The sequence below is a fragment of the Quercus robur genome, chromosome 4 (assembly GCF_932294415.1).
Source record: "Quercus robur chromosome 4, dhQueRobu3.1, whole genome shotgun sequence".
In the NCBI taxonomy this organism is placed as follows: domain Eukaryota; kingdom Viridiplantae; phylum Streptophyta; class Magnoliopsida; order Fagales; family Fagaceae; genus Quercus; species Quercus robur.
Genome location: NC_065537.1, coordinates 35,518,352 through 35,543,187, shown reverse-complemented (window position 1 = coordinate 35,543,187; position 24,836 = coordinate 35,518,352). Strand labels below are relative to the sequence as shown.

Below are 24,836 nucleotides of genomic sequence, written 5' to 3'. Positions count from 1 at the left end.
TAAAAGCTTACAAAAGCACATGGGTACAAACACAAAAACATCCTGAATAACATCATCAAAATATATTAAAGTTTAAACCAAGAGTATAAGTAATGAGTTAGAAACAACTATACACCAAAACACAGTGTATCAAAACCATAAAAACACTAAAAGTACCCAAAACATAAACATATATAAACAAAGTCTCTGATTTTGACAACTCCCCCTTAAGAGCTGCTTTTCTGCTTCTCAATCATCAATGACATTATCAACAGACAGAAACTTCTCCCCCTTTTTGACAGGAATGGCCAAAGGGTCAGTGTTCAGGCTGAGTGGTGAAGCTATCAAGTTTTGCAGACAAAACATCAATCTGATCCTGCATGGCTCTCATCCTCTCAGAGTGCTCAGTCTGGACTTCTCTGATCCCATCAAGTCTTTCCAAAATGATTTGGAATGCATCTAGAGGTGTATCTGAAGAAGTTGATGCTCTGGGTCTTTTGCCACTCCTCCTGGGTGTTGAGGTTGATGCATGCCCTGCTGCCTCTGCTTCAGTCTCCATTGGGACACCTTCTCCTTCATCACCTTCATCTTCTTCTCCTGGAAGCCTAACACTTATCCTTTTGCAGGTAAGCTTGTTAATTGCAGAAGGTGTGGACATGGGACTGATGTCTTGAGGGATTGGAACGCCCTTCCTTCTAAAGATCCTCATCAGCAAACTGGGAAAGATCAATTTTGGCCTAGAGGTTGTTCTTGTCTCATCCACAATGGTGTCATATATGTGGGAACTTATGTCTATGAAATTCTTTTCTTTGAGATCCATCAGAAAGATTGCTCTAGCACAATTAATTGTAGTCAACTTCTTAATGGGATAGAGGTTAAACATCATGATGATTGTTAGACACCTCATGTCCACTGGAAAGGCAGTGGTATTCAAACATTTTCCTTCTCTCTGCCCACCTATCCTTTGTTGAACTGTTTCAATAGAGACACTCCTATCCTTGTAGTTGATAAATTCCTCATCTTCTAATCCTTCAAGCCCTAATGCATCATCTATGACATGTGCATCCAAAATGAATTCTTTACCTCTAACCCAGCAACTTAACTCATTCTCCTTTATCACAGCATTTGAGTAAAATTCCCTTATCTGGGGTTCACACACTACAGGGAAATCACTCAGAAGTTTTTCCCATCCTCTTCCTTCAAAACAGCTGGGGATAAAGGTTTGTCTCAAATCTTCCAAATCTACAAATCGTTCTTGAATAATTCCTGCTTTCATGAAGTTATCCCTGTATCTCTCAAAATGATGAACTGACCTAAATAGTTTAGAATCCATTTTCAATCTTTTGTCAGCCTTCTTTGCAGGAGTTTTCTTCTTAGGAGGTGAGGGAGCCATCTGTGAACAATCAGAAGAGGCCACAACAGTATAGAGCAATATATGTGTAGAACTAGTCAGTACCATGTAATTAACAAAGAGATTTCATCCATACAAATGAACATGGAACATTTAAACACAAGCTACTTAGATCAAACACATGGATAAACAAGCCTAAGATAGGAAACACATATAAAAGCAACAGATATAGAAACTATCCTAAAGGCAGATATATGTCAATGAGACAGATAATGAGAAATGATATGGCTCATAAACAGCATTGTGAAGCTCACATATGCTCCCAAAAGATTTACACAATAGAGCATGCATATTTAGCACAGTAAAACTCACAGCCTCAAAAGGAACAATTTGAAACAACTCAACAGCTCAAAGTTCAGATAAAATAAAAGAATCACTTAGCTAAGCACAGGATGAAGAGCAATAAGGAAACAACTAAGATCAAATCAAATTCTAGCAGCAGCATTCGCAAGCTAAGCATGAACAAGGAGCAAAATCCGAAACACAAACCCATTTCTAAATCACAAACATATGCGAAAAATCAAAGGGAAAAGCACAAAATCAAGTAGAAAAGAGTGCAAAACTGAAAACCCATACCTGTGACTTGAAGATTTTGAGCTACAAGAATGCAACAATGGAGATTGGAAATGGGAGCACGGAGTGTTTGTGAGGAAGATAGTTTAGAGAGAAGATGAACAGTCACAAAAGTTCGAGGGAAAACTGAAAAAGATTTAAAAACTGTTCTTATTTCTGCAAAACACGCGTTTTTCGCAACTTGATTAAGTCGCCACACAGTCGCCAGCTCAAGCCGCCAAAGCACTCAAGAACAAAAATTTGAAAAATTTTTCTAAGTGTTTTTCGCGACTGGAAGGTCTACCCGCGAGTGAGTCGTGAGCTGAGCCGCGAAAATCTCTGAGTGAACCACGCGACTGGACCTTCCACTCGCGAACAAGTCGCCAAAAATGACCAGTGAAGATGCGACTGAGGCTCGCAACTTGACATACCCGCGACTGAGCCGCCAAAACAGGGCAAAACAGGATTTTTGAAATTTTCAGATTTTTCAAACAAACTACTTTCCAAAAACACCTAAAACACTCAAAAATCTTTTTGTGCTTGAATTAACAAAGATTGAGCATGTGAAAACACATTTCATCAAGTACAATCACACAAATGAATATGGCATTTATTGAACATAAAGTTGTGTGTTGTGTGTGGATATCAACAATGAGATAGTCCTTCGTCTAATGTGAAGCTTCAATGATCGATTCAACCAAAGCATACACAATTAGCACTAGATCATGTGACCTATCTCAATTATAGAAATATGTATATATGACCTCCCACAAAACTTGATAACATGACTTGGAGCTTTACATTTTACTCCACTTTTAATCATAACATTTGATCTTTTTGATCTTTTGAGGCAATCACCTCTCATTGTGAGAGTGTTATTTGACATTTCACTTTAATGAACAAGTCTTTGGCTTTTTGAATAAACATTCACTTTAATATAAGGTCGCTTACCCTTTTTCCTAGTCGAATACTATAATGTGCGACAGGCTTTTGCAGCTCAATATCTCTTTTCATTTGGAGATTTACATTTGGTGAGCTCTTTTTAGCAAAACAAAACTAAAGAGTGGGAAGATATATAGACACAAGTCTATGCATGTCTCAAGATCAACATAACCATTCACTAATCATTCATGACAAGTTTGAAGATCTATTTACAACAATCACATAGATTTCAAGATTTTTCCCACAGTGATATAAGTGCATGAAAACAAGCAATGCTCGAAAATGCACAAAGCCATTAGCACAAAGGTACAAGACAAAACAAGTTTTGAGACAAAACTCAACAAAGTCAATCAAGCTTTTTGATTTTCTAATTTTTTATGTGATTTTTGGATTTTTGACACAAGAAACAAAAAGATTGATAAAACAAAATTAAAAATATTCACAAGTAGACAAGCAAACAACCAACATAAAAAACAGCAAGCAAACCAAACAAACATTGTCATAAAGCATAGGAAGTATTAATGCATGGACATGTTGTAATGCTTATGCATGAGTACCCTTTTTCACCCACACGTCACTTGCGTTTGGGGTGATTTCCTTATAGGATTGGGTATGGGAGTTAGGGCTTTCAAACCTTCGTGAGAAGCTTTCCAAGCAGTTGGTGAATGCACCAATCATCTTCATCACGTTCATCATTCCGGGATCTCCATTTTGATCTCTAGATTGATCACCTGCCCAAATTCTCCTATCATTTCTGGGTCCTCCTGACCTTTGAGGAGTTGCACTGTTCTTTGCTCTCAGCTTTTGGCAATTTGGTCGAGTATGCCCTTGAAGTCCGCAATAATGGCACACATAAGTTCTTCTAGGACCTCTTTGTGGTCGTGGACGTGACTTGGCACGAGATTCAGACCTGCCCACAGACTGATTACGGGGATTTAACATCCGTTGGTTCACCACATTCTTCTTCTCCTCCACCTCGAGCTTCTCACCAGTAAGGTTAGCTACAACTGGATCTTTGGCCTTTACAAACTTCACTTCTTTAGTGACATTTCCAGATGAACTACTTCCTCCGGTATATCCCAATCTGGATTTGTCTGAAAAGCTCTTTTGAGATGAGATAACATCATCTAGCTTCTTGGTGGTGACCCTCTCTACTTTAGCATTTGCTTGCACAACCTCATTCTCAAGAAATCTTACTTTTGTGTAAGTTTCGGACAACTCACCATTCAGTGTTTCTATCTCACATTTGGCCTCCCTATATCGGATTAGGAGACTTTTGTAGTCCTCCTCAGCCTTCTTCATTTTTCTCACAGCAGCCTTGGCCACCCTTGTGTATTCACCCGACTTCTCCAAGAGTGAGTTATAATTCTCTTGAAGATTTGCTGTACTTTCATCTTCTTCAGCATCTGATTCTTCAACAATTCCTAGTGATTCATCATCACTATGTTCTCCAAGATCTCGTACAAGCAGATTCAACTCATCCGAAGACTCAACATGAGCAATAGTCATAAAAGCCGAATAGTTCCCCTCTCCATCACAGCTCTCTTCAGATTCTGAGTCAGACGAATCCGAGTCACTCAAGGTCGTGGCATACACTTTACCTTTCGATTTCAAATAATTCGGACATTCCTTCTTAAAGTGTCCATGTCCGTTACATTCGAAACAAGTGACACCTTGTGTGGGTTGGGATTCTTTTCCATCTTTCCTTTTGAATTCCCTTTTCTCCCTTCCAGAACTTTGGAATTTTCTTTTATCATCAAATTTGCCATTATTTTTGAATTTCAAGAACTTTCTGAAATTTTTGACAAGGTAAGCAACATCTTTGTCAACCACATCTTCTCCCGATGAGTCTTGATCTTCCACCTTCTCATTAATGGTCTTTAGAGCAAGGGATTTACTCTTCCGTTGATTAGGCAGCGACATCTCATAAGTCTGCAGAGAACCAACCAGCTCCTGTACTTTGATGTCATCAAGATCCTTGCTCTCTTCAATTGCTGTCACTTTAGCACGAAAACTTTCCGGCAATGATCGAAGGATCTTCCTTACAATCTTTGAGTCCTCCGTTCTTTCCCCCAAGTTGAACTTACTGACCACCACCTCATTTAGCTTCCCATAGAAAGAGTCAAAAGACTCATCCTCACTCATTTTGAGCTCCTCAAACCGAGTGGTCAGCATTTGCAACTTGGTGTCTTTCACTTTCTTCGTGCCTTCATAGGTGGTTTCCAAAATCTCCCATGCTTCTTTGGCAACGGTAATACGAGAAATCCTGTGAAATTCATCTGGAGACACACCACAGAAAATAGCATTGAGTGCTTTACTGTTAGCATTAGATGCAGCAAGTGCTGCCTTATCCCATGTGGATTTGGCTGCCTCAGGTTTGGTCCAACCAATCTCAACAGCATCCCAAACGGATTCATCAATAGAACACAGAAAAGCTCTCATGCGAACCTTCCAAAAAGTATAATTACTACCATCAAAATATGGAGGTGCATTTAGGGATTGAGACCTATCCATCTCAAAAGGGAGTCAAGGATCACATAATGGTAATGAAACCAATAGCAGTGTACCCGCTCTGATACTAAATGAAAGTTCAAAAACGTGTACAAAACACCTTTGAACGTTTAGACCCCCAAAATACAACTTAACCAATACAAGCAATATGTCAAACAACTAGTGTGCGGAAACTTAACACATGCTATAATACGAAATTGGTTAAAGACTATCTAAGCCATAACAAAATAAAACCACAGCAGATAGATAAAAAGGCGAAGATAGAGAGGAAGGAAGATGCAAACACAAAGACAACACGAGATGTGTTATCGAAGAGGAAACCGAAGCCCTCGACGTAAAACCTTTCCGCCGCCCTCCAAGCGGTAAACAATCCACTAGAAAATACAGTTGGGATACAAGGACAGCAATAGACCCTCCAAGCCTAATCTACCCAGTGCACCTAAGCCCTCCAAGCTTCTTGCTCCAACGAGATTGCGCCGAACCTTTTTCTTTTCTAGCTTCCCGGATTCCGCTACTAGACCGTAGCATCAACCAATGAAAATTGGTTCCTTCCTAACTGCTTCCCAGAAATCCAAACAACTGTCTCACAGTGATGATGATGGTGAGAACCAGGTTTGGTATAATGCCTCTCAAGGATTTGACAATGGAGAGGAAGAGAGTAGAGGAATTTGAATAGACTCTAAGGTATAGATTGTGGGTGAAACAATCTTGTTTTTCTTTTAGGGTTTCTCTCTCAAAATTCTCTTTGGAAGCTCTCTTTCAATCGTGGGTAAAAGGGGTATTTATACTGGAGTGGGAGAGGAATGTGAAACGTCAGGTTTTACTAAACAGGGGTGGCTCGCGGCTTGACCTCGCGGCTTGACTAAGTCGCGAGATCCAGTCGCGAGTTAACCGTATGGCCAGTTGTCCTATTTTGTCCTGTAGTGCTCCAGCTAGTATGACTGTTCATCTTCCAGCATGCTTGGCACGTGTGTTGCTTCTGGTGGCTTGCAGCCGCGAGTCACTCGCGAGTCCCAGCCGCGAGTCTCTGTTTTCTTGCACACTCTTGAGCAATCTTCACTTTATCTCACTCACTACCCTTACAACAAACCCACCTAAATACAGGGTTACTAAATGCTGAATTACAAGCAAATTTGGCACGGAATAAAGCCAATTAGATGGTTGAATAAATTCAACCTTACACTCCTTTTAAGCTAGCATATGGAAGTGATGCAGTGATACCCGCGGAGGTTGGCTTGACTAGCTATAGAGTGGCCCACTATAAGGATGAGGAAAATGAGAAATAGCTTCGTCTAAGCCTCGATCTCATTAATGAGGTAAGGGTGGACGTAGAACAGAGGGCGGCGCACTACAAGAACCTGATGACTAACCACCACTATTCGTTGGTCAAACCGAGGTAATTCAACATTGCAGACCTTGTCCTGAGAATGGTGTCCCTGGCTACAAAGGACCTCGCTCATAGAAAGTTGAGGCTTAACTGGGAAGGACCATGTAGAGTCATCAACTACAAAAGACGAGGATTATAGTATCCGGAAGCCTTGGATGGACGAAGGTTAGAGCATCCATGGAACGTAGAACACTTGAGGAAGTATTATCAGTGAAGACTCGTCAAGGAGGTCAGCATGGATGACCTTAAAGACTACTGGTTCCCACTAGTAATCTATTTATGTTATCTTTTAGCACTTATGTTTTTTAATAACATTTTATGTTTTCTAGCATTTGAATTCCCTAAAAAGCACTAGCTACTGGCATATGCAATGTTTATGGACAATGTCATGATCAAAGTCTATTTGTATATAAGTTAGTTTGAATTCCCTAAAAAGAACTAGTTACTGGCATGAGCCATGTCTGTGGACAATGTTATGTAAGTTCTTCACTGCATATAAAGCAGTTTGGATTTTCTAACTCAAGAGTTGATGATTCTCTATAAAACTAAAGCCCATGAGAAGCTCAAAAGCTATGGACGTGTAAAATTTCTGGATGCAGAGACGTATCGTCCCAAGCCATCCTTAGAAGAGGAAAAGGCAAAATATTACATGATAAAAAGAAAAAACCATAAGGTAAAAATAAAGATACAAAGAAGGAACAAACACCTCCCCGTACAATCGTCGATAAATAGTAGACGAAGAAAGGCATGCATGCAACAAATAGATGAAATCTAAGGACAGTAAACAGCTAAAACCCTTGAGTAGTCCAAACCATGGATGAGAAAACACTTAGCCATTCCAAAATTCCTAAGAAAAGTCCAAGTTATGGACGAGGAAACACTTAGCCATTTCAAAGTGAAGTCCAAACCATGGACGAGAAAACACTTGGATATTAAAACTGGCTACAAAAAGGCTTTCAACATGGACGAAAATATATTTATAATAAACTTAAGGGTAGACGATCATCATCCAAAACCCTTTAAAGTGATAAGCCTAAGAAGGCAAGTGTATGAATCCTCCATCCTTAAACATGGATGAGGTGAATGTAAAGAAAACTTAAAAAAATGGTCCAAGACAACGGACCCCCAAATAAAATAAAATAAAAAAAACAACAACAACAATTTTTTTGTTTGCTTACAAGATAAATTACTTCGATAATCCACTAGGGGACAACGCCTTTAGACTTCGAATTGTCCTTCGTAGGGAGAGAAGTAGAGGCATTGTCCTCAATGTTCGCGTCCTCTGAGCTAGTCTAAAGTAAAGAACTTTCAGCGGCAATGGAAAGCTTGATGGAGTTAAAATCCACCCCATGAAAGGCTTCAATGGTGTCCATATGGAAGTCCTCAAAGCTTGCGGCATAATTCTTGTCTAAAAGATCGGTGAACACGCTAGATGCCTTGAATTCTTTGATAGCTTTGTCCTTAGCCTTGCTTAGAGAGGAAGTGAGCTTGTCACTTCTCTTTTGGAGATGATCTAGACAGGTATCATTCTCGACGATATCTACCTTTAGCTCCTTAACGAGATTTTTCAACTCCTTTATCTCATCCTCCAGCTTGACTCTTTCCCTAGCTTTATGACTAGACTCCTTCTCCATGTCATGAACTTTTGTCTCTAGCCTAATCCTCTCCTTGTCCAACTCAGTGGCTTCCCTGGACATCGCCATGAACTTGTACATGGCCTACATTAAGAAATATAGACGTAAGACAAAAGGAAGAATAAAGTTCAATTTTTCATGTGGCTAAGGACGAAGGAAAATACCTTGAAGAGATCATGAACTGTAGATCGTTCAAACTCCATCACAGACATGTTATAGCAGATGGAGATGTCCTTGTCAGTCACTTCCTACTGAAACCTGTCCCAGGAAAGACCCTCACTTCTTAAGAGAGTCAACGGGCTACTCTTAGGAGGTACATTAACAGAAGAAAGGGACGAGCTCGCATCGGGGAGAGGATTTTTCACCATCGATGGCTACTTATACACAGCAAGAGGAATGGAGGGGTTAGTCTCAACGACCGGGAGCTTAGACGAACCATGTTTAGGATTTTTACTACCTCGACGGCTAGGAAAACTTCCAGTATCAAGTGTCCTATATAAAGTCTTCGTCTTCTCCGAAGCTGCTGGACGAGACTAGGTAAGGACGCCTTCCTCTACTTGGACAACTTCCTCATTTGCTAGGCCTTTCCCTTTATTCTCCTTCATAGTTACCATTCCTATACAAAAGAAAGAGGATCGTCAAAGTCTAGACGAACTGAATGAGTAGGAACAAGCAAAAGTACAAGAAAATAAATAACTTACTTCAACAAGTAGTAAGCTCGTGGGCTAACGCTTCCTCTATAGGAACAGGCCCAAGTCCCTAGTGGATAGGTGATGGAGCATTACTAGGGAGTGGAAAGCTCTGTCTAAAAAAGAGCGTGCTTACTGGACGCAATTCAAATAAAATTTATTCAGCGAAGAATGAGCTACAGCTGAAAAGAAAACAATAAAGAGTTAGATGAAGATAATATGATATTTAAGATGAAGTAAAATTAAGCAGCATACCCTAAGAACGTAGATGACCCATTTCACTAGTGTAAGGAAGAAAGGTATCCCTACCTACCTCAATGGGGTTTCCAGTCCAATACCCAGAGACAAAGAAGAACTCCGTCTTCCACCTCCTATTAGACGAAGGAAGGGAATTAATTAACCTATAGCTAGAGCCCCTAGCTGAAAATTGGTAAAAATTAACAGATTGATTTATCTTAGAAGGCTTGTAACAATACAGGAACTCGTCCACAGTAAGAGGACAGTTCCCATTGAAAGCCTTTCTCGATAGTACCTACATAGACACTATGGTTCTCCATGCATTAGGGTTTAACTAATTTGGCCCTATACCTAACCTATAGAGGAGTTCTCTGGCACAGGCATTCAAAGGTAACCTAAGTCCCCATAGAAGATAAGCCTTCTATATACCAACCCTAGGAGAATTGGGATTACAACACCATTCTCCAGGGGCAGCAAGACAAGGGTTAACCTCATTAGGAATTTGGTATTTATCTCTGAGCATGATAAGTCTTTTTTCGTCCACTCTAGATGGAATATTCATAGCACAATTATATATGATTTCCACCTCTTCATTAGGAGAAGGAATGGACGGCTCAACACTCGTGGACAGGCTAGCGGACGACCCAGAAGTAGCCCTCATCCTTATCTCCTCCTGAAGGACTTCTAGAGGAACCCCAGGAACTCCGGTCTAGTATTGCTTATTCGTAGAATTACCCCTACTACTACTACTCTCACTGCTACTACCACTACTATTACTCTCATCATAATACTTGTCTATTTCTCTCTCATCCCTATCAGTAGACGAGGACACTATAACCTCAGCCATTTGTAAAGAATTCTAAAGAAGAAAACCTACAAATGAGGAAAATAGGATACCTAATTCTAGATGAAGAGGACTAAGGATGGAAGGAAACTTCTAGACTAGGCACGAAGGATAACTGATGTCAGAGAAGAAAATATGAGAAATGTGAGAGGGTAGAAGAGGGATTGCCCTATTTATAGGCAATAGGGTGGGACAATGAAATGATGCAAGCCAACCAGAATACGCCACGAGGCAATTTTTTGAAGAACAAAATGACGTGACCTATACACCGCTAGGATTAAGCCACATGTTAACATCCAGAACGAGGACACAAGGACAAGGGGGCAACTGATGGGTTTTAAATTAAGTTTAGTTCGTCCATGGTAGTCGTCCATGACCAGATCACGTCCAGACCATTTTAAAAGGAAGGAAACCCAACAGAAGCACCACAAACATGAACAAGGTCCATCCATGAATATCATGTTCATCCAAATCAGGATGGTCATCCATGGCATACAAGGGCATGGATGACCAAACAACACTTAGCCAATTTCAAAGGAGCTTTTTACCGGTTCTATGCAATCAAACCACGATCTGCCATTCCAGAACATGGGGAGGATTCCCCAAAATTTGCTCAATTTTCTCCATTAACTCCACACATCCCCCATGATGATAGTAGATCCGAACAAGTAGACCCACTCCGAGCTCTCTATAAAAGGATTAAGTCTCATTCAACCAAGGTAAGTTCTACAACTCACTAATTCACCATCCTTGTGTTCTAGAGAGGAATCTGACTTAACCATTATAGGGTTCTTGGCCGGTTCACATTGGTCACCCTTGATAGTCTTTTTTCTCCTCAGGTCATCAAGATATCACTGTAGCCCAGAGCATTCAGCCTACTGATTCTTGTGCATCATCATAACTCGAGTTTCAAAAACTCGAGTTCCATAAAAACTGCTACATTGGCACCTGCTGACCTGGATTATTTTAATTAAAAAAGACCATGTGGAACTCGAGTTTCTTGTAATGTGTTACTCAACACCTACACAATATGACTGACTTGTGCTTTTTACACACTTTACTTTACCTGTGAGACACTTCACTTCACTTGTCCTTCACTTCACAAGTCACGCACCATGGGCATCATCCTTGCTTTCTTTACTACCCTTGCACACACCTGACGTGATTTCTTTAATCTAATTCTTTTCTTCACTTTAGCAGCTTTTCTTCACCTTAGCGTGTCCCACACGCATAAGGCCACATCAATTTTTAAAGGAACTCGAGCTTCAAGAGCTCGAGTTTCATATTACCGTGTCACATTTTTTTGGAACTCGAATTTCATAAATTTGAGTTCTATGCAAAAATATCTACTATAACATCTCTTACAAAGTGTTGTTCGGTGTTTAAGTTGGCTCTTCCACTTCTAGAGGCTACTTCATCCTCTGAACTATAGGTCAAATCTTGCATTTTTTTTGGGAATAATGGTTCACCTTCTCTCTCTCTCTGACATGGTGTAATTGGTGTTCTACTCTTAAGCTTTGTTTTGTGTTGTGCACAAAGATTTTGACCAACCACTCCAAAACCAGTCAAACTGGGATGGTTCATGGTTTTAACTATCAAACTAGCAGTTTTCGGTTAAAGTTACTGATTCTCTGGCAAAATTTGCTAAATGGTACTTTTTAAGAAAAATTTTAAGGGATAATATGAAGGCGAAGTTATTTAGTTATGTAAATTCTTCTGGAACTCGAGTTTGTCAAACTTGAGTTTCAACCCAAAATCAAGTTTCAATTAGTTTAGGTTGTGTGACAGGTATAACAAATTGGAACTTGAGTTTGCTAAACTTGATTTTGGGTTGAAACTCAAATTTGTCAAACTCGAGTTTCAAAAAGAGTCTATATAACAAAATAACTTCAGTCACATGTTTCTGATCTCTCGATTTTGGGTTGGAACTCAAGTCTATCAAACTCGATTTTGCCAAGTTTCTCTTATTTTCAGTTATTAATGATAATCAAACCACACTAGTGTCTAGTTCCCAGTCCAGCCGATCCGGTTTGGTTTTTAAAACTACTAGTCGCTAACCTGTGCGATGCACAGGAAAGTTTTTAGTAACTATAAGATTTCAGCAAATCAAATGCTTTAAAATTTGAAAATCTTGAAAAACTTACATTAGCACTCATCAATTTGTTTACAAAGCCAATGCTAAATAGATCTACAAATTGCATTCTCATATCCTCTGTCATTTACAAGGTGACAGGATTCTTTTCATTACGGTTTGCATCCTTCTATCCTTCGAAAGCTTTAAGAAGTGTCATGTGGTCACTGCATAAGAATGTGTATAAGGTTATACAAAATTCTATCATTATAATCAACATCCTAAAGCTAATATTCAATCCAAAAATGTGTAACCAATGTTACATATTAGAGTGTTGTAGAGGGCAGAGAGAAGAGCAAACATTTTCTTACAACCACGATCATATGGCTTAGAGTTCTAACCATTATTCTAAGGAACCCAACAATATCAATAACCCAAAAAGTATTGTTGTGATACATTTACTTTAGGACAAATATATTCGAGCAATCAAAATCAAGCAAATCTATCTTAAAATTACAATTTTAGACACAACCACACAAACCCACTATGAAATTCTACTTAAATTGTCTATTGCTTTCATCGAACTATTTGATTAACAAAAATACAAACATAGTGTAAATAAAGCCAATAAAAATCACCAAAAAAGGAAAATCATCTTGCTTGAAACATCATAAAGACCAATAAATTAGATAGAAATATAAAATTAAATAAACTTATTTCCAAACATGTATCTATGAAAAACTCTAAAATATATAACAAATTTTCTTCTATCTTCATTTAATAAAAAAAAAAGTCATAAGAAACTGTTATTCTAACTTTCATAAATTACACTTATATGTATCGCTTTCATCGAACTATTTGATTAACAGGCATACAAACAGCTCTTAGTGTAAGTAAAGCCAATAAAAATCACCAAAAAAGGAAAACTATCTTGCTAGAAACATCACAGAGACCAATAAATTAGACAGAAATATAAAATTAAACAAACTCATATACTAACACATATCTATGAAAATCTAAAAAATATATAACAAATTTTTTTCTATCTTCATTTAATAAAGAAAAATGACAAAAAATTGTTATTCTAACTTTCATAAATTGCACTTATACCCTTTTTTTATAAGCAAGCAAAAAATGCATAGCTCAAGTTGTAATAACAAAATTGGAAAATTCTTAATGGAAGAAGGTAAGCTGTCTATGAATTAAGTTGAAGATATAAGAGGCATATGAAAGCAATAATAACACCAATCAATCAATTATCCAACCTATCACACACTATCCTTAAGTTGATCCTAGGCACCTATTTTGGAACCCATGTTATACCCTACCATTCAAGAACTTAAGCGCAATTTGCAGCATGAGCTTGGAACTTTTTATTACATGACAATGATGAAACTACCAATTTTCAACTCTCTCCTAAAATAAAACTTTTGCTCTACTGATACCTTAATTTCACTTCTCAATTGGTTTGGAAGTCGAAGAAACAAAAGCCTATAGCAAAATGTAACACTAAAAAAGAGCTAAAAATAATTGGTAATTTGCCAAAAACAATTAATCAACTTCATGCAATTCATTTATAAGTAATGTAAGTTAAAACAAATAAGTAACTGTACTAAATATTACATTTGTGTGTGTATATATACACACACACACATTGCACGTATATTTTCTTTCACGTTTTCACACATATTTTATAAGATCCTGGTAAGGCACCTTAACTAATGGTTCATAAGCACTATTTACCACGTTATAAGCTCATGAATGTTAAACACAATTTAATGATTTATACATTATAAAATAAGTGGAAACTAAATGAAACTCACCAGCATTTTACTTTTCACACTGAAAATCACACCTGCATCAGCAACTGCAGTTGGCTTTAAATGCTCCAATATCCTTGATAGCCACTTGGACATCATTCCAAATTTACTACAAATGGCTAATTACTTACAAACGGTCAGAGCAATCTAATTAGTTCATATAGGTACATTAAAAAAAAACAAAAACAAAAAACAAAAAAAACAAAAGAACATGGCCATTATGATTGATAACTCAATTGAACATGATCAAATTAAATAGAGTGATACTCCCTGCATACAAATTCAATCACAACTTCTGTGTTATTTGTTGCTAATAACCTACAGCCTCCTTTTTTTTTTTTTTTCTTTTTTCTCTCTAGCTTAAGGTTTATTATGAACTCTCAATATTCATGAGCACTTGATGGATAGGAAAGGAAAATAAAAGGGGATAGAAAACACAGAGCATTGCCAAATGTCTTGTAGCTTAATTAACACTTCCACTACCCTATAAGTTGTGGAGACTCATTTTGCACAAACCACCACATAAAAGAATCTCAAAGCACTGTCCTAAAACAGCCAATCTAATGCAAGCTTAGCAAATAAAAATTTCGGATATAATCTGATTTTTATCTTGTCTTCAAAATTTATCTATTAACCTTGACTAATTTTGTAACTTCAAGTTCAAATCTCAAATATGCAATTCAATCTTATTCGAAGTGAAGATCCTCCTAGGGAAAATTTAATTGTTCTAAATCCAAGTTCACAATTCTAAAAATACGGGGTTTCAAGACAGAACCTGAAGCTTTAAGTATAAGGTCAACTGCACAAAAAAAACTTTGTATAAAGGTGTAATATATGCCTTTTGATTTATCATGAATAATGCCATAAGAAATTATAAATGCATCCATATACCAATAATCACTTTCTTATATGCTTTGACACCAAATGGGTATTAATTAACTAAATTTCACATCACTAATCCAATGAAGCTCACCAAAGACCACAAAAACATTTATATGAAAATCAATAGTTTCACTACTTTAAAATAGATCGTAACACTATAACTCTGAATTCAAAAATATATTTTGAGAGCAAAACCTTAGAAACCAAAAGTACACAACCTACTAATATTAAATCATGCACAATAAACATGCATAATGCGGTAAACTTATATAATCTCTCAAATTAAACCCTCCAAAATATGGACATCTTGTTATTCCACAATTAAACTGCACTCCAAATACCCAACATACACCTATTGCTTGACAAAAGTAGTTAGATCCTAGATTAATGTTCTTCTCAGAAATTGAATCTCCACAAAACAATCACAAAACAATAAATCTGCACAAAACAATCACATTATGAATCAATCATTAATGGCCATATGTCTCCAATTTGTGTCACCAACAATAGAGCAAAAAAATATACAAAACAACAAATCTAATGTTGACAAATAAGTTGTGCTAATTTGTTCCCTTTGCAATCACTTATAATTTTGAGAAGGAGAGTATATATATATTCATAGACGGAGAGTATATATATTTAATAAAAAGAAAAAAAATCAGATTTATAAATAATAAAATAAATAAAAAAACTCTTTTGAGAAGGAGAGTATATATATATTCATAGACGGAGAGTATATATATTTAATAAAAAAAAATCAGATTTAAAAATTAAAAAGAATATTGACATTAAAAATTATGGAGCTAGCAAAGGTTTCGGTTTTATATATATATATAGAATATATAGATTATAATAATTTGACTCTAGGATTCAATTTGTTATATTTTGCAAAATTCAGGGTTTAATTTGTTATATTTAAAAATTGAGGGTTTAATTTGTTATCATAATAAAACCCCTAAGGTGTGGCTTAGGCTAGCTGTCACTGCCTCTCTCGCCTTCTTCATCCTCTTTCGCTGATCTCTCTCTCTTCTCCCAAGTGTTTACGTTAAAATAGGTTTCGATTTCATTATAGTTGGACAATAATTCTAAATCAAACCAAACCAAACAGGTTTCTGGGACTCTCTCTCTATTGTTCGGACTAGGAATAACTTCATCTTAGTTTGTTCTGCTGTTCATCCTAAGAGATGGGGAAAGCGAAGAAAGGTCCCAAATTTGCTGCCATGAAAAAAATGGTCACCAAAAAATCTATCAAAAAGTAAGCCTCTTTTTTTTTTTTTCTTTTTCTTTTTTTTCTTAAGTTTTTTATATTACTCTCTAATCAGTTGTAATTTTTTGCTTTTATGTACTGGATTCACTATTCAGTTACAAACAACAAGTTTTGGACCCAAAAAAGAACGATAACAACGAAAAGAAGCTCCCAAGAAATGTGTAAGCCTTATTGTGTTGTTACTTGTTATATATGTATATATATATATATATATATATATATATAGAATTTTGGTGTTAAATTTTGGGTATAGGAGCTTTGGGATTTGTAAGCAAACATATTGTGTTGTAACGTGTTTAATTTTGTGTGATATAGGCCGAAGGTTTCATCGGCACTTTTCTTCAATTACAACACCTCGTTGGGACCGCCATATCAGGTTTTGGTAGATACCAACTTCATCAATTTCTCTATCCAGAATAAAGTGAGTGATTAGTAGCTTTATTCCATTTTATTTTAAATGGGTTTGGTTCATAAAAATGCATAGTTTGAGAGAAATTTTTATTGTTCATGACTTACTGAATGTGTGTAATTACCAATTGAGAAGGAAAAAAAAATCTAAGAATGAGATAGAAATCCTTATTCCATTCTAGAGCTTGTTCTCTTCCCATTAATGCATTGAAGGATATGTTCTGGAAGCATGGATAAAAATAATAACTTTTTAAATGTATTTTGACTCGGTAACTCCGCATTATAATCCTAACTTATGCAATTTCTTTCATTGTTGTGTAGCTGGACTTGGAGAAGGGAATGATGGACTGCCTATATGCTAAATGTGAGTTTAGAACCACTGGTTTCTTCAATTTAATGTGAATATTAATTTGCTGCAAGAATTTCTGTGCGGTGTTGATGAGGTATCCTAAGTTCAACATAGTTGTTAATGTGGTTTTATAACAAGCATTGAGTGCCATGTATCATTGGCAAACACTTAAATATGTGTTGGTTGCTTAATGATGTTTATCAAAATATTACTCATGGTTGTGTGGATGTCCATGAGAATGCTTAAGGAATAAAATGAGGATTTTTTTTTTTTAATTATGATTTTATTGAATCCGCCTACCTTGTGGATTGAAGGCACTCCTTGTATCACGCAATGTGTGATGGCAGAGCTTGAGAAGCTAGGTCAGAAATATCGAGTTGCTTTGAGGTATCTTCCCATGCTTTTTACTTTGCAATATTTCCCAATAAAGTTTTGTATGCTTGTCATCTACGTAGCCCAAAAAAAATTTATGAATGTCATTCACATTTCTTTATCTATGTTAGTATGAAGAGGATCAAGACTTGTTGGATGCATGTGTTAATGTGTATGTGGGAGTAGGATTAGTGGTGGATCTTATTCAATATACTCTGTGTACTATTTTGTTCGTTTAATTCCATATCCAATAGTATAAGTTATCAATATTTTTTTTTAATAACTAAAATATTAGATATCCATATTTATAATCTGAGCGAGAAATGAGAATTCTTATGGTGTTATGATGTGCTATTTAAGAAAAAATGTTATTGTTTTATGGAATGATTCTCATTCAAGTTGATTTCAGTTTTCCCCTGTTGGATGAATGAAATCTATTCAATCAAAAGGAAAAAGAGTAAAAATTAATTTATTAATTTTATTGATTATGCATTAAAATTCTGAACCTTGCATGTTTTCTGTTGCCATTCTCATGTATCAATACATAAACTAGCGTTTTTCTGCTCTCTTTCTATTAGATTTTGATATTGAGAATCTCGTTGTATACTGAACCTAGGATTTTTATTTTTTGGGAATAAGTAAACAATTGAAGATACAACCAGTGATGATCATCAGCTAATGAGTACTGTCCTTTATTCTTATTTCGGTACAGGATTGCTAAGGATCCTCGTTTTGAAAGACTAATTTGCACTCATAAAGGGACCTATGCTGATGACTGTATTGTTGATAGAGTTACAGAGGTATGATTTGAATTAATTTGATGTGAAATTTCTTGTGTGCATCACTCATATTTAGTAATAGTATCAATTTTCCCATTTTTAAAATGTCTGACAAACTTAAGCTTTCTCCAAGAATTATTTAAATGCTCCAAAATATATGTGAGGTCCATATGATAAGATGTAAGGTTAGACAGTTATTTAAATGCTTTATCAGTGGTTTCCAAGCAAATCCCAATACACATGGAGGTTTGCATATTTCCCACCTTTTGTTTGCTGATGATACTATTCTCTTTTGTGATGCATCAAAGGAACAATTATTACATATTCGTATGGTTCTAATTTTCTTTGAAGCTATCACAGGACTGAAAGTAAATGTTGGCAAGAGTGAGATTGTGCCAGTTGGTGAGGTTGGGAACTTGGATGCTTTAGCTCGTATCTTATGTTGTAAGGTAGGCTGTTTACCCATGTCTTATTTGGGGATGCCTTTGGGGGCACATTATAAGGATCCCTCAATTTGGAACCCTATCATTGCAAGGATGGAAAAAAAGCTTGCAGGTTGGAAGCAGTTATATTTGTCAAAAGGAGGTAGACTTACTTTATTGAAGAGTACTTTATCAAGCCTCCCTACTTATTATTTATCTTTGTTCACTATCCCACAACATGTGGCGGACAGATTGGAGAAAATTCAGAGGGATTTCCTTTGGGGGAGATCTAATGAGGTCTTTAAATTCTCACTTGTTGCTTGGGAGAAAGTTGTGTGGCCAGTGGAGTCTGGTGGCTTGGGGATCCGGAAAATTGGGTTGTTTAACCAAGCTTTGCTTGGGAAGTGGCTCTGGAGATTTGGAAATGAGGTCACACGGTTATGGAGGCAGGTTATAGCTTCCAAATATGGGGAGGCCAGTGGGGGATGGTGTACTAGAGTTGTTAGAGGGACTCATGGTTGTGGTATGTGGAAGAATATTAGGAAGGGGACTGAGAGTTTCTTTGGTCATGTGTTGTATGCGGCAGGAGAGGGTTTTCGTATTAGATTCTGGCACGACCCTTGGAGTAGCCCTACTGCCTTGAAAGATTTATATCCAGCACTGTTTGCTATTGCGGTGAACAAGGAAGCTATGATTTCAGAAATGGTTGATTATGATTTGGATGGGGGTGGTAGAAGCTGGAACTTATGTTTCCGTCGTGCATTTCAAGACTGGGAGACAGGGATCTTTTATGATTTCTTTACGTATATCTCTTCTAAGTTACCTAGGGGGGGTGATGATACCATGATATGGCAATTGAATCGTAATGGTGTTTTTGATGTGCGCTCTTTCTATAATTCATTGCTAGCAGCTCCAGTGGTGTCTTTTTCTTGGAAGAGCATTTGGTGTGTTAAGGTACCTAAAAGGGTGGCTTTCTTCTTATGGACAGCTGCTAGGGGTGAGCTTCTTACTATAGACAACCTCGTTAAGAAGACATTACCTCTTGTGAATTGGTGCTGCCTTTGTCGATGTGAAGAGGAAACTGTGGATCATTTATTGATCCATTGTAAGTATGCTTATACTTTGTGGAGTGAAGTCCTTCATTTGTTTGGGATTCAGTGGGTGATGTCGAAGAATGTTGTTTCTCTTCTTACTGCATGGTGGAATTGGTTGGGGAGTCACACTTCAAAAGTGTGGAATATGGTTCCAGCTTGTATTATGTGGTTAATTTGGAAGGAGCGCAATGCCCGTACTTTTGAGGAAATTGAGAGACTTGTAGACTGTGTGAAGTCTTTGCTACTCAGGACTTTGTTTGAGTGGTCCCAGGTTTGGGGGTTTATGCATTGTCACTCTTTGTTTGATTTCCTTAATTCTGTTAGCCTTTCTGTTTGATTGGTTTGTATTCTTTTCAGTGCAGTGAGTTTACTATCGTAAATTCATTGTGCTTTTTTTCAATAAAACTGTTATTATCTATTAAAAAAAAAAAAAAAAAAAGGTTAGACAGTTAACTGCTTCTTGAAAGGGTTTGGGATAATTCTTATTTGAGGAAATTTTAGGAACTTACCTCCTCGCACTAGAATGGCACTGTGACCCTTAAGGAGATTAGATTTTACAAGTCAAGATGATATGGATATAAGTCATATAAGTATATAACCTTCTTACGGCAATGATCCTACCATTTCTGAAGGAATTAGAGTTTTCATCTAATCAATGTAGGACAAACTGAGGGATGTTTACTTGGGTTTGTGGTGGGTTAAGGTTCAAGTGGATTTGAGGATCTAGGGTTTATAACTTTGAATAGGGTTTTGTAGGGAAGAGAAAAGATTTGATAGGGTTAAAAAGAGGTAAGAAGAATGGAAATTAAATCTGTAAAAAATGGCCACGTACAATGGATATGAACAGTATGGGTGAACAGTATTATAAACAGTACTGCAAGAAAGAGTAGAAGAAAAAAGAGGAGAGAAAAAGGAAGAAAAGAACAACTAGGCCTACATGCCTCAATACTCAAAACACAGCATTTTTTTTTATCGACTTCCTGTTTTGACTTTTGAGTACAATACAACACATATTAATAAATAAAACCTAAGATACTTAGGATCTCCTTGAAAATTTTAGACTCAACTAAATTATCAAAATACCGTAATTAGCAGGGATTGCAGAAAATAATATTTGAAAAAATAATATCCTGTCTAAGTTCTTTAGGGCGCATGAGACGATAGGTTGGTGTAATTGACCCAAGGATTTGACAGACATAAAAGAACTGTGATTTGAAATTGAAGGTGCTCCTCCAAATTTTTTTTTTTTTTTTTTTTCCCAAAGCATGAATACTAGAGAAACTTACAGTAATGATGTTGAATAAATGTACTAGGTTGTCAGCACCCATATTCATTCTCAAATGTTCACTGGATTTGTTAATAGATCAGCATGGGGGTGTTTCAATTAAATTTACAACTAAGAATGACACACCATTAAAATTATGCATCAGAATACCCAAGCCACGTCAATGTCCTTGTTTCTTGGATATCAAATTGCTATAATGTTTATGGACTGACTGATACAAGTGTTTTCAGTCTTATGGTAATAGCAGCTTCATTTCAACAATATTTATCGAACAGTGAATGGGTTACAGATCATTTGAAATACAGCCTAAAAATTGGTAGCCAATAGAAACAATAACATTAGTTGGAATGTGATGAATGAAAAAGCTCTTAAACTAGGTGCATCCACATTTGGCAAGAGCACATCACATTTGTTGACTTAATGATATGCATGCTTCACCTCTCTTTGCTCAAAAAGCTGTAGTAAACACCTGCAGTCATCCATGACAGCCCATAGCAGCCTATTATTAGATTTGTAATTTGCCCACTAATGTCACTGTATCCTCACCTTCTGTGGCTGTAGTACCCATAATGCATATCTCTGCCATTAAACTAGTGCCAACAACAGATCTAGAGCAACTTCTAACACTCCTCCCCTGAGTATCTCTGGCTAAACCCCTTCCTTCTGTTAGCATAGGATTAACTAAGGAGGATTCATCAGAGTTGTGTTTAAATCATTCCTCAGGTGACTTGGTCCATTTAATCTGGAGACCACATACTGCGTTTTAATTTTTTTTTGTCACAATAGATGAGGTTTACAGGTATGCCCAGCCAATTAAAGGGGAAAAAAAAAGACACAAGCAAAAGGGCAATCACACAAAACCTGAACAAGTGATTTTGTACATGAATGACAAAGGGACATTGATTAAGAAGGGAAGTACCTCGTGCCAAAAAGAAATAAATAAATGACTGGCAAGCTATTATGCATGCACAACCACACGAAAAGTTTCACCCTAGGAGTCATCCTATGATTTCTGCACCCTATCCTCAATGACTTTTTCATTAGGTTTTTAAAATTAAAGCACTTATATGCAGATTTAAGAAAATATCAAATGAGTAGAGAAGGTCCAAACCAAGGAATCATCATTGCTGGAATGTTGCTGGATAGGAATGGCTTTCAAGGCTAAGTAGGTAGAAGATAATTTAAATTCCAAGCACCTTTATCTGCCATGTGATCCATTACCCATCATCCTCTCTTGTTAAAGCCTCAGAAACAGGATTACAGGTTGGGCCAACCAATTAAGTCCAGAATAAGGCCTCGTTTCCATTATGGTCTTCACTTTATGCATTGTTCTCAGTCACTGAGACTATGTTTAGATTAAAGTTCTTTGTCAGAATACTTGGGTTGTTTTGAACAGATGGAAATTTTCTTTTCCGCAGTCATGTTGCTCTATTATTATTTATTATGTTTGTAATTTTTGGGCTCTTTCCGGATGAATGCAATTGTAAATTAAGTTTATTGTTGCGTTTAGCTCTTTTTCCTTCTGGTAACATTTGTGAACTATTTTGTTGGAAACAGCATAAATGCTACATTGTTGCTACATGTGATCGAGATTTGAAGCGAAGGATCCGAAAGGTATGATCTATTAATAATGGCTTGACACTATCACAAAACTGGAGTCCAATATAATGTGAAACTGGGTTCTGATATATAAGGTTGCTTATTTACTGGCAGGTTCCTGGTGTACCAATTATGTATATTACTCGGCACAAGTACTCAATTGAACGGTTGCCTGAAGCAACAGTCGGCGGAGGTAGGCTAATGACTAATTATTAACTTACAGCTGTAAATAGTTTGAGAGTTTGAAATTACCTTTTGCTATTTTGACTGACACAGTTTTACCTGATTGACCCTTTTTTCAAAGTTAAATGACATAGGACAAGAGGGAACAACAAACTCTGATTTAGAGCACCAGGGCAGATCTGGTATAGCTTAGGTTTTGAAGAATTAGGGTTAGGTTTTGGTGGGGAATAAGCTAGAAAATAATAGGATTAAAGGGTTTCCAAAGGAGACAAGGATTAGTAGGGTTTCGGAATGAAAACAAAGGTGAAAATCAAGATTTGGGTAGCTGTGAACAGTGATATGAATAGTAACCGTGAATAGTAAAATTAAAGAAAATAGAAAAATTCTAGGCATCACACCTAGCCTCGGAGAAGGTTGCATCACACAAACCTTAAGAAAGCTTCATAGCTCTTAAATTCTGAAAACATTCATTTTTAACCAACTCAATAGAAAGTATTACAACTCTTAAATAGAAAACTAGTACCTAATCCTAGTTGAACTAGGATTTCTTAAAACCCTAATGACCTGGACTTAAGACTCAGGCTTTTACTACTAAGCCCAACTAAATAACCAAACTTAAAATAAAGCCCAAAAGATCTAATGGACTGTTAGCACAACCCATTCCAGAATATTATGAAATTACAAAACTGCCCTTGATATTATAAAATCAAATAAAATATAATAAATCTGTCTTCCCATTGCCTCCTGCATCATTAAATGTGCACTGTGTAGTTTGGATCACTATGAATTATATGTAAAAGTTATAGGCATTTTTTCTGTTTACATATATATGTGGCTGGCTTTCCCCTTTTTTGGGGTAATATTTTTTGACACTTTATGGTTTTTCTGGTGCAGCTCCAAGGTATTGATGATGGAAGTAAGATGTTCAACAACGGGAAGGCTTAGATTCTGTTTTGATTAATCAGGTTGAGTACTGATCTTTGTTTGAACTTCCTTCTGTCCTGAGTGAAAGAAAAGGAGAAAGAAGTTTTGTGTAGGTTATATAATATTGGATTCTCACTTGTTAAATTAAATTAAAGTTTTGTCTTGATTTATCTTGACTTCTATAATTAAAGAACCCATATATGTATCTCCTACTTGTTAACTACTGCAGTTTGTCCCAACAGTTACTCTCTTGCTGTGGTCTAAAATCTATTCAACTCATAAGCACTGAATGTGCCAATGCGTGTGTGAATGTGCAAAATGATGTATAGCTGAGCCCCTCTGCAACTACAATGCATAAAATATGATGAAGCTTACTTGTAGTTTATGTAAACATGTGGAACTTTTTTTGCACAACTAATTAGAATTCACATACGATGGGGCATTTGGAGATGCATGAAATGGAAATAGACTAATTTGGTTCCCATTGATGACATAAAGCCCTCTCTCTTTTACACACCTGTCCAAGTTGTACCATGAATGCTTTTAGGGAAGTTGCCAGCTAATACTTCTCTTGAAGTCTTATTTCTAGTAAATGCTTTTAGGGAAAATCTTGTGTCTGTTACTCTTAGGTTTTGGGTTTCAATTCTTTAGCACCTTCACTTTACCTTCAAAAATTAAGAGTAATGCTACAAACATAAACTATTTTACAACATTTTTACAAAATGCTGATGTGGTCATCCTCTTATTAGTTTTCATTTAAACCCATCATTAATATTACATTTTCATTTACCAATAATCATTCATCACATCAGTAGTTTGTAAATTTTTTTGTAAAATGGTTTGTATCTCTAGCATTATTCAGAAATTAGAAGGTAGTTAAATTGCTATTTGTGGAAGGGTACTACTTATTCCACAAGCATAGCAAACGGGAGAAAAAAGGGTGTTTGTTTGCCTAGAAGGAAGGTGGGTGGCCAGGGTTGAAACGTTTTTCAGATTGGAACAGAGCTGCAATTCTCAAGCATGTGTAATCTTCTTCTCATAAAGGTAGGCTCACTATGGGTAGCATGGGATAATCGAAATTGCTCTTGGGGATGGACAAGCTATTGAAGTTCAAGAGAATTGGTTTGGACCTTTTTCAAGCGTCTGAGTGGAAAAGGAGATAAAACGATTCCTTAATTTGATGATTGATATCTTG

General features: G+C 36.7%; 1 protein-coding gene across 1 annotated transcript; it reads left to right on the top strand.

The window, feature by feature from the left end:
* Positions 1-15,922: 15,922 nt before the first annotated feature.
* LOC126721217 (uncharacterized) lies at positions 15,923-23,882 on the top strand. Its single transcript, XM_050424264.1, has 9 exons — positions 15,923-16,214; positions 16,322-16,387; positions 16,542-16,647; positions 16,956-16,998; positions 17,298-17,370; positions 18,068-18,155; positions 22,493-22,549; positions 22,649-22,727; positions 23,612-23,882. The coding sequence occupies exons 1-9, from the start codon at positions 16,144-16,146 to the stop codon at positions 23,623-23,625; spliced, it is 597 nt and encodes a 198-aa protein (XP_050280221.1). The 5' UTR covers positions 15,923-16,143; the 3' UTR covers positions 23,626-23,882.
* Positions 23,883-24,836: the final 954 nt, after the last annotated feature.

Bases quoted from the DNA above. Each gene is read 5' to 3' on its own strand.
- LOC126721217 (XM_050424264.1), top strand. From the start codon at position 16,144: ATGGGGAAAGCGAAGAAAGGTCCCAAATTTGCTGCCATGAAAAAAATG. The intron at 16,648-16,955 runs GTGAGTGATTAG...ATTGTTGTGTAG, and splicing joins ATTTCTCTATCCAGAATAAA to CTGGACTTGGAGAAGGGAAT. The intron at 17,371-18,067 runs GTATCTTCCCAT...ATTTCGGTACAG, and splicing joins AAATATCGAGTTGCTTTGAG to GATTGCTAAGGATCCTCGTT.